General features: G+C 44.2%; 3 protein-coding genes and 1 long non-coding RNA gene across 5 annotated transcripts; all 4 read right to left on the bottom strand.

The window, feature by feature from the left end:
- Window positions 1–1,417: 1,417 nt before the first annotated feature.
- LOC143143399 (actin, muscle) lies at window positions 1,418–5,069 on the bottom strand. Its single transcript, XM_076304570.1, has 3 exons — window positions 3,695–5,069; window positions 2,657–2,807; window positions 1,418–2,573 (listed from the first exon to the last, which is right to left on the bottom strand). The coding sequence occupies exons 2-3, from the start codon at window positions 2,780–2,782 to the stop codon at window positions 1,569–1,571; spliced, it is 1,131 nt and encodes a 376-aa protein (XP_076160685.1). The 5' UTR covers window positions 2,783–2,807; window positions 3,695–5,069; the 3' UTR covers window positions 1,418–1,568.
- Window positions 5,070–6,125: 1,056 nt separating this feature from the next.
- On the bottom strand, window positions 6,126–10,025 carry LOC143143397 (actin, clone 205). Its single transcript, XM_076304568.1, has 2 exons — window positions 9,873–10,025; window positions 6,126–7,532 (listed from the first exon to the last, which is right to left on the bottom strand). The coding sequence occupies exon 2, from the start codon at window positions 7,504–7,506 to the stop codon at window positions 6,376–6,378; it is 1,131 nt and encodes a 376-aa protein (XP_076160683.1). The 5' UTR covers window positions 7,507–7,532; window positions 9,873–10,025; the 3' UTR covers window positions 6,126–6,375.
- Window positions 10,026–12,837: 2,812 nt separating this feature from the next.
- On the bottom strand, window positions 12,838–14,815 carry LOC143143398 (actin, clone 205-like). The gene is made up of 2 exons (XM_076304569.1): window positions 14,677–14,815; window positions 12,838–14,131 (listed from the first exon to the last, which is right to left on the bottom strand). The coding sequence occupies exon 2, from the start codon at window positions 14,108–14,110 to the stop codon at window positions 12,980–12,982; it is 1,131 nt and encodes a 376-aa protein (XP_076160684.1). The 5' UTR covers window positions 14,111–14,131; window positions 14,677–14,815; the 3' UTR covers window positions 12,838–12,979.
- LOC143143402 (uncharacterized) lies at window positions 14,773–15,681 on the bottom strand. 2 transcript variants are annotated; one of them, XR_012991128.1, is made up of 2 exons: window positions 15,007–15,681; window positions 14,773–14,865 (listed from the first exon to the last, which is right to left on the bottom strand). It is a non-coding gene; the product is annotated as an uncharacterized LOC143143402 (long non-coding RNA). The 2 variants fall into 2 exon arrangements; XR_012991127.1 differs by having other exon boundaries at window positions 14,842–14,943.
- Window positions 15,682–19,430: the final 3,749 nt, after the last annotated feature.

Genomic DNA, 19,430 nt, shown 5'->3' on the forward strand with positions numbered 1-19,430 from the left:
GGACCCCCGGCATGCGTTCCCCGACAGTCACGGCATCCGCGTAGCCGGCTACCGACAACTCTATTTTTGCTATTTCTTTATTTGTAGCGTAGTTTTGCTGCTCGTCTTGGGTTACGGCTGGTGCGTTGCTCTTCCTTCGAGGAATGGGCTAAAATCGACCGTGTTTGAACCAATCGGAAACACCGCGTCGAATATGAGACAAATCCGTCCCGTGTGTATTGCGGGATCGAAACGCGTTTCTGGGAACAATGATGAAACGTTGTCGTTTATCGAAAACGGTTGGTTGCTCAACGTTCAGCGAAGAACGAGTGTACTCGTATTTGCACGGTGAAAGCGAGGATGAAAGATTGAAAGGAAATAGAGGTGTCAAGTTAAACAAACTGCTTTGTTTCGAGACGAAGAATTGAATTCCCGCGTGCGATGAATAAATCTTCGAGAGCCGAGGACTAAATTTATGCACTTCTATTCGCGAGAATATTTCACCGCGATCTCTGTCCAATCATCCAACAGGAGTCTGCGCGATACTATAGAACGAAACAGCCGCAGATTGCGTACTATTCCTAGATCGGTATAAGAAGTATTGGCGCTCCTTAATGCAGATACGAGTCACTACGTTCTGCGAATTCCATTTGCAGTACGTGCTCTGATTTAATAATAATATAACCGACGAAAATTTGTTACCCTCGTCGATCGGACTCTGCGCAATAAAAATTCACGATTCTCTTTCTTTGTTATTACCACCGCGTATCTACATCTCCCTCCGTTCAATGTGAACAAAAATATAGTTACATATAGTTGCGCACAGTTTGGCCGTTTGCCAGAGTACACTGTATCCAAAGTTAAATGTCATGAGAATCCAAAACACAATATTTCTCCTGAACTTTTTCGAGTACGAATTCGCAATTTGTTCACGTCCCTTATGTCATCGCGTTGAACGTTCGCCAACGATTTCACGGGCGATAAGGTTCACATAATCCGACATCGACTTATTATATAATACAGTTTTATTATCATTAATTATATGATATAATAAGAAGAACAAATACGCCAGGCAGCAATATGAGCCGACGTCGATGCGCCTGGTTATGGTTTTTCATCGTATACTTCATTCTCGTCGATTACCACCCCGTGCGTATCGCAAATGCCAAATTACGTGCGCGTACGATTTCAAGAAAAGCCTTTGCGTGTATGTGTGTGCGTGTGCGCGTGCGCGTGTGCGCGCGTGTGCATGTAAGTCTGCGTATACATGTTACAGGACCGAGAAGGGCTCGTTGCAATGACCGAGGATATTATCAATAAATTAATTAACGTTAATAACAAACAGTCGTGTTGTACAAACTACAAAGTAAATTACAGTCTGATAAATGTGTAGAATAAAGGCACTTCAGTAATTTTCGTTTCCCAAAACCTCGTTCCCCCGTGTCTACCTTCTTCCCTCTTTCTTCCCTCTAACCTCGGTATACCCGTGTCTGCGGAGGTTGTGGCTCGAAAAATGGCGAGCATCGATAGAAAAAAAAAAGAAAAGAAAGCAGGTGAATATCATGAATCCCCAAGCCCGGTGCAACACCTTAGAAGCACTTGCGGTGAACAATGCCGGGGCCGGACTCGTCGTACTCCTGCTTGGAGATCCACATCTGTTGGAAGGTGGACAGGGAGGCCAGGATGGATCCACCGATCCATACGGAGTACTTCCTCTCGGGGGGAGCGATGATCTTGATCTTGATGGTCGATGGGGCGAGGGCAGTGATTTCCTTCTGCATACGATCGGCGATACCAGGGTACATGGTGGTACCACCGGAGAGTACCGTGTTGGCGTAGAGATCCTTACGGATATCGACGTCGCACTTCATGATGGAGTTGTACACGGTCTCGTGGATACCGCAGGATTCCATACCCAGGAAGGATGGCTGGAAGAGGGCCTCGGGGCAACGGAACCTCTCGTTACCGATGGTGATGACCTGTCCATCGGGCAACTCGTAGCTCTTCTCGAGGGAGGTGCTGGCTGCGGCGGTGGCCATTTCCTGTTCAAAGTCCAGGGCAACGTAGCAGAGCTTCTCCTTGATGTCGCGGACGATTTCACGCTCAGCCGTGGTGGTGAAGCTGTAACCTCTCTCGGTGAGGATCTTCATGAGGTAGTCGGTCAAATCGCGACCGGCCAAGTCGAGACGGAGGATGGCATGGGGAAGCGCGTAACCTTCGTAGATCGGTACGGTGTGAGATACACCGTCACCAGAGTCCAGGACGATACCGGTGGTACGACCGGAAGCGTACAGGGAGAGTACGGCCTGGATGGCGACATACATGGCCGGGCTGTTGAAGGTTTCGAACATGATCTGGGTCATCTTCTCACGGTTGGCTTTCGGGTTCAGGGGTGCCTCGGTGAGAAGAACTGGGTGTTCTTCGGGCGCCACGCGCAATTCGTTGTAGAACGTATGATGCCATATCTTTTCCATGTCGTCCCAATTGGTAATTATACCGTGTTCTATAGGATACTTTAAGGTAAGTATACCTCTTTTACTTTGGGCCTCGTCTCCTACGTAGCTGTCCTTTTGACCCATACCGACCATCACACCCTGCAAAGATATTTGAAAACGTTAGCAACACGTGATACTAACGGAACGAGATGTCGATCAAACGAGGGACGAATCCGACGAACCTGATGACGTGGGCGGCCGACAATGCTGGGGAAGACAGCACGCGGTGCGTCATCTCCAGCGAATCCCGCCTTGCACATACCGGACCCGTTGTCCACGACTAATGCCGCAACATCATCGTCACACATTTTGATTCGTTTTTGGCGTTACTTTCTGCGAAAATCAAATTGAACCTTTTATACAGGGACGGGTAAATTTCTTTAGCGTGCGAGTATTATGCGTAATTAGTGTTTTATTCGCAGTCGCGTTAATTTTTCTTGTCTCAAATCGACGAAAGTCATCGATAATCGTAAATTGGCGACAATCAAAGAGTGCGATCTTTCACAGAGGAACGAACCCGTTAACGTTGCGTTGAAATTGAAAAAGTTGATAAACAAAAGACAAATGAAACAGCTTGAAAGATTACGACGAAATGCAAACAAAACGAAAACGACGTACTTTGGTAACCCTCGATGGTAAATTGTTCCAAAATAATGGGTTAGTATAATAAACAGTTGCGACGAAACTTTCAATTCTCTGTTAATCGGATAGAGGAACGATTGTTCCTCGACGGTCGTGCGATTATACGTATCTTCTTGTTACTTCGGAGGAAGCCAATTACGTTAATTACGGGTTAAAGAAAAATAATCGAAAATTGTGTATACTGGGATCAGTAGCGTCAGTAATTGCAGAAGCACAACAATTGAAGTCACATTCGCGGAACGTCACTTCACAATCGTCCGGGGACATGCAAGATCAAACGACGGCATCCTCGAACAATGGACTGCCCTCGGTCCTCGTACGGCCTGGACGAGGTTTTGACATCGATTTCCGCCGCGAAATCACCAAAGCGCGACGCGTTCGAATCGCAAACGACGAGATCCCTCGAAATTCACTGTTCCCCCGCGATCGTAGCGAACGAAATCCAGGTTCACGAGGGCCGAAGGTGTCCACGGGTACCGTCCCGAGCGTTCGAGCGATCGAAAAGAAAGCTCGCCGATACCACACTGTTAAGCTCTCTCGGGATGCAAGTTGCGAGAGTTACACACGTTTCGATTTACCGTTCACTAATGAGTCGAGAGATCGGCAACGGTCGCTTAGGGCGTACGTCGTGCAAGAGACCGAGAGCGGCGAGTGGCACAGTGCCGGCTCTGTGGGGTCCCTTTATCCATATCGGTTCGCAGCCGAAAATAGCGATCCGCCCCTTAGATGGAAATCTATCGTGCATTAACACTCGTCTCAGCCCGCCGCCGCCGCCTAGTCCTTAGCCGCCCTAACAGCAACGCCGAGAGGGAGAGACGCCGTGCGTCGCGACGAGGCGGCGGCCGACGGCCCCCCAATCCAAATAAGGACTCGTCACGCGTCAGGGCCGTCGTTCGTCGGGCTCTAATCACGGAGGGTCAAAGGGCACCGACGTTATCGTTGGCTCGAGCGAACGATATCGATTCATCGTCGATCGGTGAGATAGCCCCGATGAATTTGATCTCTCGTTGTTTAGGACTGCGCGCGAGTATCCTATTCGGGATCGACTCGCGATCGGTCTACGATCAATCTCGTTGCTTGACAGTTCATCGTTTCCAATAAGAAGCTCCGAGTTTCCAAATTCGAGACACGCGACCGTTGTACAAGTGCGCTTCGTTTTCGAGAAATCACGAGAATGAATCGTTCAAACGTCCCTGTAATATCGTGCGAGGACGCGTACCAATCTCGCGTCTTTCGAGACCGTTGCGTTCCACCGATTCGAAGTATTTTTAAAAAAGGAACGATCGGGAACTTTCACGGCACGATAACGAAACGTTCGAGTATTTCTACCGTGACTCGTTAAGAGTTACGCGTCCGCGATGTAATCTGGTAATTTGTCGCTTATTTTGAGTAAATCGTTGCAACGAGAGATCGGAGTCGCGTCCGGGTTGCGTTAAATCGATTAAAATCCCCGTGTCGTGAAACAGATGTAGGTGGTCCGTTCTGGACTCGTCATTCATGGTCATAAGTGTACGAAACTTGGTGCTGGTTGTTCCGTGCCAACAATAATAATCGGTATTATGCTCGTAGACGTCGCGCCATTTTCAATGTTGAGTGATCCCGATTTGGGGCTGCACGTAACGCTAATTGGAAATGCTCGATCGAGTATATGTCAGGTCGATGAAAAGTATATAGAATCAAATTATTGGACGATCGAGGCTGCCTTCTATAATTGGGAGTGCACGGGGCGACGACGTAGCTCGAGTCACCACCGATCCCCTCCACCTTTTTACTAGAGCGGCTGTAGAGCCGCTTCGACCGTTTCGCAGATTCACATTGCCGAGTTTCAACCCCGAAACGGCGCGTCTTTGTCGCAGGGACTTTCTCAGACGGAATCCCTTCAACGTGTACGCGGTGGTGGATTTGACCGATCGAGTAAGAGTTTGCAAGTTCGATGCACGAGGATGACAACGAGCAGAACGATCCGAGGTGATACGCTTTGTTATGTCTAGACCCGCGATAGATCTGAATATTTGACGATACGCGCGTACGTAAGGCGCATTAAGAGCGATATCGTTGGTCAACGGTTCAATTGGACCCCAACGCGACGTTTCCAACGCGCGATAATCAAAGTGACCGGAAAAGTAGATTCGAACGTTTAAAGTTCCATTTCAAGTAGAAATTTCACGAATCGAAGTGAAACGTTAGATGGCGAGACATTCGACAAAATTTGAATTATCGCTCGCGCGAAATTGAAATTCCCGAGTTACCAAACGACAGCCTGAAACTGGTAATTTAAATAATGAAAATTTTGCAGATGCCAAAATACAAGGAACGCAAATGGGACGAGAATTGGACAAGATGCGGACCACGATAAAGGGAAAAACCAGTGATTCGCACGAACGTGTTCCTGGATGAGCGTGCATCTGTTTTCGATTAATTGGCAACAAAGTCCGCGATAACGTGCAGAAGTCCAGCTGGATATTCCCGGTAATTTCGATAGAAGCAATGAGTTCTTCCTTCGTATGATTCAGCCCATGCATGGTAGATGATGCATACTACTACCCCTCCCAAAATATTTATTGTCTCTAGATAAACACGAGTGCCGCTAGATTTTTATACGAGAATTTAATAAACGACTTTTTCGTAGTAATTTTTTGTTCGAACATCCAAATCATCGATCCCTTTTCATCCCTCCACTTTCGTTGATTTCTTCCATAGTTTACTTCACGGAGCAACAAGCGTACGTTTTTACACCGATCGAATCCACTCTAACTATGTGCTTCGTCGAACTGCAAATGCACGGAATCAATGACAAATTACCCATCCTGTCCTCTACAATAATATACTTTGATCGTGACAGAGTGACGAGTACCGTTTTCATTGGACGAGACGTTTAAAGCGGACCAAAGTGTTTCAACACGACCGAAAGGTGGTGTTCGCAAGAATACGATGCTACCGAAAATTGCTCGATTTTCTGAACATCGACTCACTCGCGTTATCGGGGGATCGTTAAATGAAGAGCTAGAGTTTTGATTCGTTGTAAGAATATAAGACTGATTTATTCCGTAGATGTAAACTTATATACAAAAGATGACGTATATGCTCGGACGATGTTCGTCGGAAGAAATCTCACCGCCACGTAGAAACAGTACCGATAGGATTGAACTAACGGAGGCGCAATTAGACGAAGCGGTACGGCAGTGAACGGTACATTTTGGGAAAAGGTGTAGCAATAACAATATCGATAGTAATAATAATTTGAATCGAGCATAACTGCTTAGAAGCACTTGCGGTGAACGATGCCTGGGCCGGACTCGTCGTACTCCTGCTTGGAGATCCACATCTGTTGGAAGGTGGACAGGGAGGCCAGGATGGATCCACCGATCCATACGGAGTACTTCCTCTCGGGGGGAGCGATGATCTTGATCTTGATGGTCGATGGGGCGAGGGCAGTGATTTCCTTCTGCATACGATCGGCGATACCAGGGTACATGGTGGTACCACCGGAGAGTACGTTGTTGGCGTAGAGATCCTTACGGATATCGACGTCGCACTTCATGATGGAGTTGTACACGGTCTCGTGGATACCGCAGGATTCCATACCCAGGAAGGACGGTTGGAAGAGGGCCTCGGGGCAACGGAACCTCTCGTTACCGATGGTGATGACCTGTCCATCGGGCAACTCGTAGCTCTTCTCGAGGGAGGTGCTGGCGGCGGCAGTGGCCATTTCCTGTTCAAAGTCCAGGGCAACGTAGCAGAGCTTCTCCTTGATGTCGCGGACGATTTCACGCTCAGCCGTGGTGGTGAAGCTGTAACCTCTCTCGGTGAGGATCTTCATGAGGTAGTCGGTCAAATCGCGACCGGCCAAGTCGAGACGGAGGATGGCATGGGGAAGAGCGTAACCTTCGTAGATCGGTACGGTGTGAGATACACCGTCACCAGAGTCCAGGACGATACCGGTGGTACGACCGGAAGCGTACAGGGAGAGTACGGCCTGGATGGCCACGTACATAGCCGGGCTGTTGAAGGTCTCGAACATGATCTGGGTCATCTTCTCACGGTTGGCTTTGGGGTTCAAGGGAGCTTCGGTGAGGAGGACAGGGTGTTCCTCGGGGGCGACACGCAATTCGTTGTAGAATGTGTGGTGCCAGATCTTCTCCATATCATCCCAATTGGTGATGATACCGTGCTCGATCGGGTATTTCAAGGTGAGGATACCTCTCTTGCTCTGGGCCTCGTCGCCGACGTAGCTGTCCTTCTGACCCATACCGACCATCACGCCCTGATGACGGGGGCGACCTACGATCGAGGGGAAGACGGCACGGGGCGCGTCGTCTCCGGCGAAACCGGCCTTGCACATACCGGATCCATTGTCGACAACAAGGGCTGCTACTTCGTCGTCACACATTTTGTTTCTTCTTCGATTTTATTGCTCTGTAACAGAAATCGTGGCCTTCCTTGGATTCTCGTTGTGGTTTGTAGGCAATCGGTGCTTAGACACGTTGGAATATTTTAATTCGTCAACTAATTATCTTCTCGTTGACATTGACAGAGATAACGTGTTTACGGTGTCTCGTTCCTCGCGTAAACGCATCGTTGATTCGAAAGACATAGCACTGACACTTTATCGAATTTAAGTTTTTTTCCGATTTAAGGCCAGAAGATGCGAGAAGACCATCGGAACCGTTGTTACGGAGCAATTTGCGAGTAAACGGCTTATTTCGATCTAAAGTCTCGATTCAAAGTGTCGTTCCGAACGATCTATTTTCCCAATAGGAGTGTACAGAGAGATCGTTGCAATTACTTTCGCACGTTGATAAAAATAATCGAAAGGTTCTTCTGATTTACAAACGATCGATTACGCGACTCTGTTTCGACGAAAAATTATAAAACAATTTAGTGAAACGAACGGATACGTTACCACCGGAGTAAAAATCGTCGCATAAATATTAAAAAAAAAGAAAAGAAAAGAAAAGAAAATGGACACATTTATAAAAATACGCAATACAAAGTACGTAAATATCAACGGAATACGGAGTCGAGTTTGCAATACACGGGTATGAAAACCTATTAAAAGTGTCGAGTGGTTCGATGAAGTTTTCGCGGAAAGCGTCGATGCGCGCCAGAATTGACCCAGTTGCCTATAAAACGATAGGCAAGCGGTCCCGGCGTCGCGGCACTATTTCGGTGCGTCGCGACGCTAACTTTAGACGTACAACCGACGGGCGATCCCTAATAAGTGCAAGCGACGATTATGGCGGGCAACATCGTCTCCGTTCGGCGCGACTCGGCTCGAACCACGAGGATAAAGCTTAAACGACGAGGCCCGCGCGTGCCAAAATTATGCCGTGCTCGCAAAAGGACGAGCCTCGTACACGGGCAAAGACCTCGAATATGCCTAAACATGACGATAGATCCGGCCATTCGCCCCGTACGCGTATTTCTGGCATTCGTGATTAGCTGCTTAGAAGAATTTCGAAGCCGTGGAAGAACTCCCCGCGCGAAAGAACAATGTTCTTCGAGCAACAATTGGAAACGCGATTTGCGGACGAAAGGTGTCGCTGGCGTTGCAAGGCTAGGGAACAAGAGGGGGGTTGAGATCGTTCGAACGTTAGAAATAGCTCAGGAAGCGACAACATCTCGAGTCATTGAGGTTTTGTTTTTGTAAATATTAGTTCCAACGATATGTTTTTCACCCGAGAATCGAAAATTGGTAACTATACCGGAGAAACGATCGATCAAATTTTAAGGTTCGCGACTTCTGTTGTACGATTATTGTACAGATCGTAAACGATGTGGATAGTTTCTTCGTTTTCTAATTTACTCGAAATATATAGTAATCTATCAATAAAATATCTTCTGGCGATTCTGTACTTGCAATTTTGTATCGAATGCGGGGAAACGACACGGATTCTTTAAACTATGAGACACCAAATTGTTTTTTCAAAAAAAAAAAAAAAAACCTTGACCGTTTGATACGGCTAATTCGAAGTGGCAATGAAAACTGGAAGCTCGTTTAGTTGCTTCTTAGATGCTTAAAGTAAAAAGCGCCAGAAGAGATTACGTTTACGAAACAGAATACTATGAATGTCAAATTGGATACTTTCGGATACAAGAACAGAGCGTATCGTATCGAATACTCACACTCGAAAGAAATTATTTGCACACAGAACTGGTCAATGGTACTAGAGAACGTTCGAACGATACTCGATTAGTACGAAGAACGAATTAAAAAATCTTTTCCACGATATTCGAATTGTAATTCCGATAAACGTTACAACGGACTGTTACGAAGCTCAATTCGAAAGTAAATTCACAGAAAATTTGAAACTTCACCGAACAAAGTTACCCTCTGTTTAAATTTAAAGACTACGAAAATACAATTCAGAAAGTTGAAGCAAGTTCTCAGACTATTCGCGTAATCTCTTTCAAACAGAAACAACGTAAATAATACTTAAACGGTTACCGAACAATTTTCATTTAACAAAGTTAGAACGTCACTTACTTTCAATTCTCAAACACAAATACAATTAACCCTCGGTGCTATTTCAGATACGAGATACCGGAAGGAGACGACCGCTCCCTTAAAAAAGAAAACCGTCTAAAAACGTGCCACTATGCTACGGGAGATTTCGTACAACGAGGCGATCTAAAGGATCGATGCAAGATATCGATCGATTGTAACCGGTATCGACACTCTCGAGGGTTCTGGAAGCGGCCGATAGTATCCAGAGAGACGGAATATATCGTTCCGGAAAGCAGCGTTCTACGTACCGTGCACGGGACAGAGTTGGAGTGGCGTCTGTGCCTCGGGAGCGTCGCGACGTCGAATATATGCTCTCGTCAGGACGCCCCCGCATTCTCGTGGGACGGTGCTTGCCCGACAGGCACGAAAAAGGCTTGCCTCGCGTGGCGTCGCGACGCTCGCCGAACTAGGCGGCCCCAGGCCCTAAGCGGGCCGAGGAAAACGCGTTGCTTGTGGAAACGCTCTATGTCGTTTCTCCTTATAGTTCACCGACTTTTCGTCGATTATACACCTCCCGTTACGCGAACGATACCTGCTAAAACACATTTTCGCGCGGAGTCGTTTCCGAGAAAGTTTGACTCTCCGCTCTCGGACTATGTTTCTTCGCCCTTTTTGGAAAGGGGTGGTTATTAGAACGTCGCCACGGTTCGAGCAACTTGTTCTAGGATTTCTGTAACTCGTTACTGCTATTCGAAATGTTTCGTTCTCGTTGCTCCTCGCGGTTTGCGACGAGAGCTTGAATCGCAAACTCGCAAACTCACCGAGACGATTTGCTTCGAAGCGAACGCGTTTCGTTACGGGTCTAGGTTTTCGTATCGTTTGTTTCTTTGAGAATTTAGATTCAGCCAGGGGAGGACGAAGGTAGTAGCAATTCCATGGAAAATTCCATGGGTTCCGATTTGTTTTTCTCGAGCACCTCGCGATTAGGAATCTCCTTGGACAGTTTTGCTCGGTCTTTGTTACTCCAAGCACTGGAATTTTCTTGGTAGTTTTGTCGATTAAAAAGTATTACGTTCAATTAGGACTGTTTGAACACCATTTCTCGATTTTAATCAAAGTATCGAAATGCTTTATAAAAACTAAATAAATCTCGCAGACGTTAAAAATAGTACGTTTCGTTTGTGTTCGTTTACTTGTGCACTTTCGTCTCTAGAGGTTTCTGTATAGACTATGTAGATTAATTTCATAGATGTTTCAAAGTACGATAGTATATTTTACGCGTACAAAGACTCGCTTTATGTATTCCACATTTACGGAATGCGTAGAAAAAGAAAGTTGCGGTTTTCTGATTCAGAATCGATCGAAATTTCTTTGGGAATTCCAATTTATTCGCAGCGTATCTCGTTAATACTTTTATCAGTCTCTGAGTGACCATACAAGTACCTGAAAACGATCGAATTTAAAAATATCCCATCTTCGAACAGTTGCGTTCGGCTGTACAAAAGTATTCTCACGTTCGTCAACATTCACACTCTGTATCGGCTGTATTATCTAAGATTACGAGATGCTGCGATCAAGATTCTCCCCGACCTTTGAACGTTCAAGCTGAAAATGACAATCCGATTTAACAGCAACGATAGCCGCAGACGTACGAAGTTTATTCGAAATCGCGATCAAATTTAGTTCGGTAGCTGACGCGGAATAAAGCTTGACCCCTGCACGATACGCGTTCGCCTCTTTCTACCAGATATCAGAGTAGGAGGAATATTTCGAGATTACGCACCGGGACGAAAATAAATTTCAGGATCCACGGCTCTTTTATCGGCCAACCCTAACGCCCCGGCGAGCCTTATCGACGGAAAAAACTTTCGTGGAATGCAGCAAAGTATTTTCCGGCGATAAAATTGCAAAGTCGTTGACAGTATTGGCGATGTAAATCGCACGGTTGGAAAATAAAGTCTAGCTTTTTTTAGGAAGTATACCCTGGGGTGAGTCAGAAAAATGTACAGTAAAGGGGATTGCTCGAGAGCAGATTAGTCATAATAGGCCAAGGTATGCCATCGATTCGACGTCACAACAATAGTTATTTTAAAACAACTTGAACACAAACAGCAGCAGCACCAGCAGAAGCAGCAGCACTTGGCTGCTTTCAAAGAGACATATACGGGCTTGAATGCCGCGAGAAAAACAGCAATTCTTTCTTGCATAAATTCGTGTATATACATTACACGTGTACACAGCTATGCGCGTATACGCGTACGTTGCTATTATTAATATCCGTACACGTACCGTAGCAACGAGAGGTTCGGATGTAAATGCTTGGCAACAAATTGCAATGAAATGCAGATGGGGTTCGTTGTTTTGATATATGACGTGTATTTCAGCATTTTGTTATTTTATCGTCCATACTTGGTTACAAATAACGTATGCATTTCCTTTCGCTGTCGTTTTTATAATATCCATGTCCAGTATCCAGCTCGGTGCGGCGCAAGAGAATAACGTAAACAGGAGAAAAGTCCACACGAACATTCGTATAAAGTAATATGGAAATTTCTAAGCATACATGTTTACGCAATGATGTTTCTTTACAGATGCTTCGCTCGGCGAACTTAACGAGGATCTTGGATAGTACCAGGTTGTACGCAACACTATCAAGGGAACAATGCGAGAATCTCTCAAAGACAATTCTGACCTTCTCGAAGAAAACCACGGGGCATATCGACGAGTGACTTAAGATATTGGAGCTAAAGGGTGTAAATAATGGTATGAGACAATGTATATTTAATTTCAGTTTGATATCGTATAACAATATAGCAATATAGTGTATAATATTTACAAAATAAATTAAAGTAGAAGTATATTGATGGTGACTTTGCTTCGATTAGCAGGCTAAGTATAATAAGGTTAAGAAATTTATTGGAGGTGCGGGTATCTCGCGTAACAGCGAAACGAGCACAGCGTTCCTCGAAGTTGCCCAATCCTGTCGATGATCCCGTTTCCTTCGCGATAGTTCAGAATGTCCCTTTCACGGTCGAAAGATACATTTGATGGCCGGTCAGCCCCAGTGAGTACCGATAACGACAGTCGCATCGATACACAACGAATACTGACCCACCGCGAGCAAGTTCTGTATCGAGAACCAACACCTTCGCTGACTTCTTCGATCGTGATGTAGTGACGGATGAAAGTGATCAGCCAGGCCGTCGTTCCATGCGCAACGACGCAAATGACCACAAGGATGAATATTCGATGAGATCTGATGATGATCCGGGTTCTATGATATTTCGACAACGCTCCCTCTTTGCAGCATGATGATCGCTCAAGGAAAACCAACAGATCGTATGCACGATTCCCTTGAGATCGAACGATGTTTCTTCGGTGTTCGTGCGACGTCGATGATTCCTCGACAAAGTGCTTAGAAGCACTTGCGGTGGACGATGCCTGGGCCGGACTCGTCGTACTCCTGCTTGGAGATCCACATCTGTTGGAAGGTGGACAGGGAGGCCAGGATGGATCCACCGATCCATACGGAGTACTTCCTCTCGGGGGGAGCGATGATCTTGATCTTGATGGTCGATGGGGCGAGGGCAGTGATTTCCTTCTGCATACGATCGGCGATACCAGGGTACATGGTGGTACCACCGGAGAGTACGTTGTTGGCGTAGAGATCCTTACGGATATCGACGTCGCACTTCATGATGGAGTTGTACACGGTCTCGTGGATACCGCAGGATTCCATACCCAGGAAGGACGGTTGGAAGAGGGCCTCGGGGCAACGGAACCTCTCGTTACCGATGGTGATGACCTGTCCATCGGGCAACTCGTAGCTCTTCTCGAGGGAGGTGCTGGCGGCGGCAGTGGCCATTTCCTGTTCAAAGTCCAGGGCAACGTAGCAGAGCTTCTCCTTGATGTCGCGGACGATTTCACGCTCAGCCGTGGTGGTGAAGCTGTAACCTCTCTCGGTGAGGATCTTCATGAGGTAGTCGGTCAAATCGCGACCGGCCAAGTCGAGACGGAGGATGGCATGGGGAAGCGCGTAACCTTCGTAGATCGGTACGGTGTGAGATACACCGTCACCAGAGTCCAGGACGATACCGGTGGTACGACCGGAAGCGTACAGGGAGAGTACGGCCTGGATGGCCACGTACATAGCCGGGCTGTTGAAGGTCTCGAACATGATCTGGGTCATCTTCTCACGGTTGGCTTTGGGGTTCAAGGGAGCTTCGGTGAGGAGGACAGGGTGTTCCTCGGGGGCGACACGCAATTCGTTGTAGAAGGTGTGGTGCCAGATCTTCTCCATATCATCCCAATTGGTGATGATACCGTGCTCGATCGGGTATTTCAAGGTGAGGATACCTCTCTTGCTCTGGGCCTCGTCGCCGACGTAGCTGTCCTTCTGACCCATACCGACCATCACGCCCTGATGACGGGGGCGACCTACGATCGAGGGGAAGACGGCACGGGGCGCGTCGTCTCCGGCGAAACCGGCCTTGCACATACCGGATCCATTGTCGACAACAAGGGCTGCTACTTCGTCGTCGCACATTTTGCTGCTTTTTTAGTGTCTCTGAAAAAGATAGTTGGTTCAGACAAATAGTTTCGATTTTTTTGCCTTTTAACGCGATGAATTTTCAGTTCTGTTCGGGCTACCGCTCTTTCTCTCAAGAGGTTTTGATTTAACGCTACGAAATCTAATTTTGCTGTTCCCTCAAGAATCACTCTTTCGAAAGAAAGGAAATCGTTTTCGAATTGTTTCTTTTTTACAGAAATCGCGTCGAAAGCAATTCGTGAAATTTTGTTCAATCCTTCACTTTGAAATATTATTTCTATGGCCAGGAGAGAATCGAGCTAGTATTACGTATCGGTCTTTGCACTTTCAAATTTTTATTTCTCGCGATCAGGATTTTCTTCCACACCAATGTCCAGAGAACGTGTCCGCGCACCCGATTCCCCGTACGACAATTACCAAATCTCTATTAATCGACTTTGTACGAACACTTCCGTCACCACAAAGCACGGATCGACCGGGCGATCGTGCCGCACTGTACACCAGAACTTCGTCGGTTACCAGAACAGAGAAAATATAGAGCAAATCATCGCAGAATTACCAACCGTGGGGGTGAGTTGTGAATCGACGGGCGGCTGAGGAGCGGCTGAGGCTCGAGGGCGCCGCGACGCCAGATATAACATCCGCAGCGTACGCGACGCTACCGAAGATGGGCACGCGGGACGCCTCCAGGGCTGGCCAGCGTCTCTGCCCACGCAAAAGCTGTGTGTGACGATGTCTGCGGATCAGACACGCTACGAACCAGGAAATCAGTATAGCCCAGATGTTGGAATCTCGGCAGAGGGTGGACAGCTATACGAATTTGGACGGCCCTGGCCGTCCGAGAACAGCGGTAAGAATTATGCGCCTGCCTCCCACCGGTACTCCAACCTTACCCAAGTAGAACATAATCTTGGCTAGAATTAGTTTCCACATTGAACCGCTGGTATTCGGGATTTTTTAGCGCTCGATTGCCTTTCGAGTAGCCCGTGGTCCTTCATTTCCGCGTCGAAAGACTCCGAAAATCGCCGCGAGCCAGCGATCGCATTTGATATCGAACTTCGTTGCACGTTTTCGTCCGTTCCAATGCCGCTACGTTGAGTTCGAGTGTGCCAGTCTTGCGCTGGGTAATTCGTCTTATTAACGTGAGAAGCTTGTGTCATTTACGATCGGCAGGTTTAGTCTGTTAGTCGTCGAATAACGATCGATTTTAATACAAAAGTGCTGTACTTTAAGTTTTCGGTCGTATTCTTCTACTTTTTTACGTATTTGTCTTTGTTCTTATCCGTTGTAACATTTTCATCGCTTCACGATGATTCGACAGGTCACCGGCTCAGGCCGAATACGTCCGTCACCATATCTAGACATTGATGCGATCAGAGGGGCACTTAAAAATACTGTATCCAATACTGCTTCTGAAACTGTATGGTTTCTATCGTACGATCGTTCGCATTACGATATTCGTAACTTAATTCTTATCGAGGCATTTTAATATTAAACATTTTTCTCGGATTAGTAGAATTTTTTGTAATTTTAACTCGAACGTTCGTTCTTAGTACGAGAATTCTCGTCTTAGATAATTCGTCTATGATAATTCAATTTCAAGAACGATATTCGTTAAATACTACAATCGTAGGGAATTCGTTTAATCTTACGAAATTTTCGTGTTGCAAATGTGATAAGGGCTTTCGTTTCCAAGGACGTCGCAAATAATAGAACGCTTTGTTGTTTATCGTGTTAAATTTGCTACGCCCGTCATTCTGGTATCGTATACGAAAATATGCGTGTGGGGTAATGGCGCGTTATTACATAAGACGACTGTTTTCCAAAGGGGTTGACTTTCTCTTGACTTTGAAAAATTGTTCAAAATAAACTCGAGAACATCGTTAGGGGTATCTCTGTGTCTCTAATTTGCTTCGAGAGTTTCTATACTAACAAATATCGATTGTTAACTATCGTGCTCGTGTAACGTCATATTGTTAAAACAAGTTCTTTTCTCGAATTATAATAATAGAATTCCCATGCGTGCCTTTCAAGTCAGTCTTCTAGAGTTTTCGTGTCGTTGAATTCGATATAATAACTTCAAGAAATTGAGTATATTGCTTAAAAGTTGAAACACATTTACAGTTAACATTTACATTCCGTTTGTAAAGCTACAAGCATCTGAAATTATTCACCGCATTGCTTTTCAAATCTAAGGGCTTATTTTGCAGTCGGTTTTTCTAGCCACTTTGTTCCTGTCTGACACATGGGGGACACATTTCACTTAAAATTTCAGCACCGACTAGGAGTAGAATAATTTTTCGCACTACTTGATGTATTTTGTATTTTTCTTTCTTTAGAAGTTGTCGTACATGTATTACTTGTATATGTAAATGTTTATTTCTTTCAGTTAAATTTCTGTATATAATATATTTAAATATTAGACTCACATACTTTTCCATTGCACGGAACATGTTTAAAATTCTATTTAACGAACACGATATTAAAGAAAAAAAATATTTGCGTTGGCTTTGAAGCAGATGAAATTTCGTGTACGCGAGCCAATAAAATTTTCAATTGTATGTACAGGTATGTGGATGAATAATCCTTTTACTATTTTGAGTGTGCTAGTTCGTTATGTCGATCTTCTATATTTGTACCTGCACTGTTTCATTGAATGATTAATTCAGTAGATATAGATTTATCTGACAGAAATTTCTAGCTTTAAAATACTACTTGCATTCGGTTTAATAACTTTTCTATTAGTATAGAACGAAGTTAATATCGTCTACAATAAAGTAACAATTTACATTACAAATGTTGAGTTAGATAGCTATCAGAAGTCTCGTGAATTATTCGTGCAAAGGTAGTCAAAATTATGAGTAGGATTAAAGGCAGCCGGTGGAACAAGTTTTTTTTCAAGGTTTTCAAAATACATGCACGCAAAGAATGTAGAGAGGTTCTAGAATTTCTTAGTATATAAAACACGATATACATATTTTTACATAAAATGTATTATTTCCATTTCATCCTGTAGTGCAATGTTGTTCGTTCTATTCCTTTTATTCGATTAATTTCAATCGTAGATAAATGACAGAGTAAAAAAATATGTAAGAGATACATTAAGATTTTACAAACTTATGCACATTTTAATTTCAATGTAGATCCAATTGGGAATACACTCTACGAAAAAATTCTAAAATATTTAATTTATTATATATATTAACATAAACGAGTACGAGTATGTTATAAATTTGTTCTGATCTTTCAAGATGATAAGTTCGTGTTCGTAAATTAATTAAATAATATAAAAGCGTGTACGACGACTTATCGGTGAAAAGAACAAATAAATTCACTCGATCGCGTATAATTTATAAATATGCCACTGAAAAATGTTGCGACTCCTTTCGAATGAAAAATAACTGACAATTCGGGAAAAAATGGTCTCATGGACTCCTGGTGCAAATTTACAAGTCAGAGTTAGGCGACGATGAAACTCAGGACAGGTTCTACATCAATTTATGGCATTGTTATTGTAATGGACGCCAATAAAAAGAGGTTCAAAATATCTCAGACTTTTACGCACGAGATACGACAAGAGTTTCATTGCTCTTCTAAATTGCATTCCTCTGTTCAGGCACTTCCAAATTCCGTTACACACGATACCAAAGTGCATTACGTTACCCTGACATTGAATACCAGAGAGAATAGGTGACAAATCAGTAAGGTCAACCAGTACCAAATCAATATCACCTTTTGAGAGTAACAAATCAATAAATTTCTAAAACAATAAAGTGTAAGTTCTTATCCCAGTTGGCCTCTACGTGTGCAGTCTGTCTGAAACGCTTCCTACTAAAGTCAAGAACGATCCGAATAACGTGACATTTTTTATTCAATTCGTGTTCGTCGAGATAGGCCCTTGAGACGGCCGTGAACATCGAGGATGACACGTTTTCGTTGTAAATATATATACGATATCGAAGCCAGCGGTGAAAAAGTAAGAAGGACGTTACTATGTAACCGGCAAGGACACACGGTCCTATGGGTCAGGAATGCAAACTGGCCCCAAGACGATCGTAGAGAGACGATTATTAATGCTAAACAACCGGGTCGTTAGTTCCGTCGAGGGATAAACAATATAAAAGGAACCATAAGACCTCGAACGTCGCTTTATTCTGCGTATACATATGTAAATTGTTGTAGAATATTTCCACAAGGTTTGACAATATTACACGGTCGTGGTCGTTCCTTGAACTTCTGTTCAGAAGTTCAATCATTCCTGCCACACAATCGCCAAAAATGTCGACTTATAAAAATGTACAATCAACTTTTATCACCATTCGAAACAATATTTAAAACAAGTAAAAAATTTGTATTGCTCCACTAACACTAGAATAATTTGATGTCTACTGAGATGAGATCGAGTTGAGAACCGATTAAAATTTTTATATAGTAAGGTCAGAGAATCATAGAAACTGTTTATATTGCATTTATTCGAAAGAATCCAATAAATTCTCTTCATTTATATCTCAGCAAATACAAAATTAAAAATACGGAAGCGAATTTAATAAATGGCATAAAACATATTTTCCACTGTCAGAACTAAAAATGCAGCGAGAAAAAGTTATTCGGAAAAACAATAAATTGAATAATTGTTATTGATCCGATATAGTACACCTCGACTACTCTTTAATCCCTTTCATCCCCATCTTATATGGAAAAACTACCATGTTTCCTATTATTTCAACTCTCAACAGCTGTTTGAGAGGAAAAGTAAGGACGATCAAATTTAATATACAACCGAGAATTTTGACCGAATTGTATATTAAATTTTCGCTGAAAAGGGCCCGACAGTTTTGAAAAACGCCACGCTAAGTTAAAATAGTGACCGTGGGTTCAATAAAGAAATAACTCTTTCATACAGGAGTCAATTGCAAGACGTAATCGCATCTAGGCAGGGTTTCTTGGATAAATATAACGGTTGACAGCTTGTTATATAAGTATCCAACATCATGGCAATATGTAGTTGTAACAAGCGCTTTATCGAACGCTTTCGACCATCTTTTTGAGGAAAACATTGATGTAAGAGTGTGACAAACAGGTATTAACACGAAGAACTACAAGAAAAGAAAGAACTTCTAGTCCGTCCTTAGAATAACAGTTTTCATATTTATCATAATTATAAATAAGAATATGTAGTCTAAAATAAAATTGTACCCGGTCACAAGTTTGAAAAAAAGTGTGATTTCAAGTGAATTAAATGATAATATTAACATTGACATGCCGACGTAACACGTAAGTTCTTCGTTTCAATCTAAAACGGAAGCGATTACAAAGA

Source organism: Ptiloglossa arizonensis, chromosome 2, assembly GCF_051014685.1.
Source record: "Ptiloglossa arizonensis isolate GNS036 chromosome 2, iyPtiAriz1_principal, whole genome shotgun sequence".
Taxonomy (NCBI): Eukaryota; Metazoa; Arthropoda; class Insecta; order Hymenoptera; family Colletidae; genus Ptiloglossa; species Ptiloglossa arizonensis.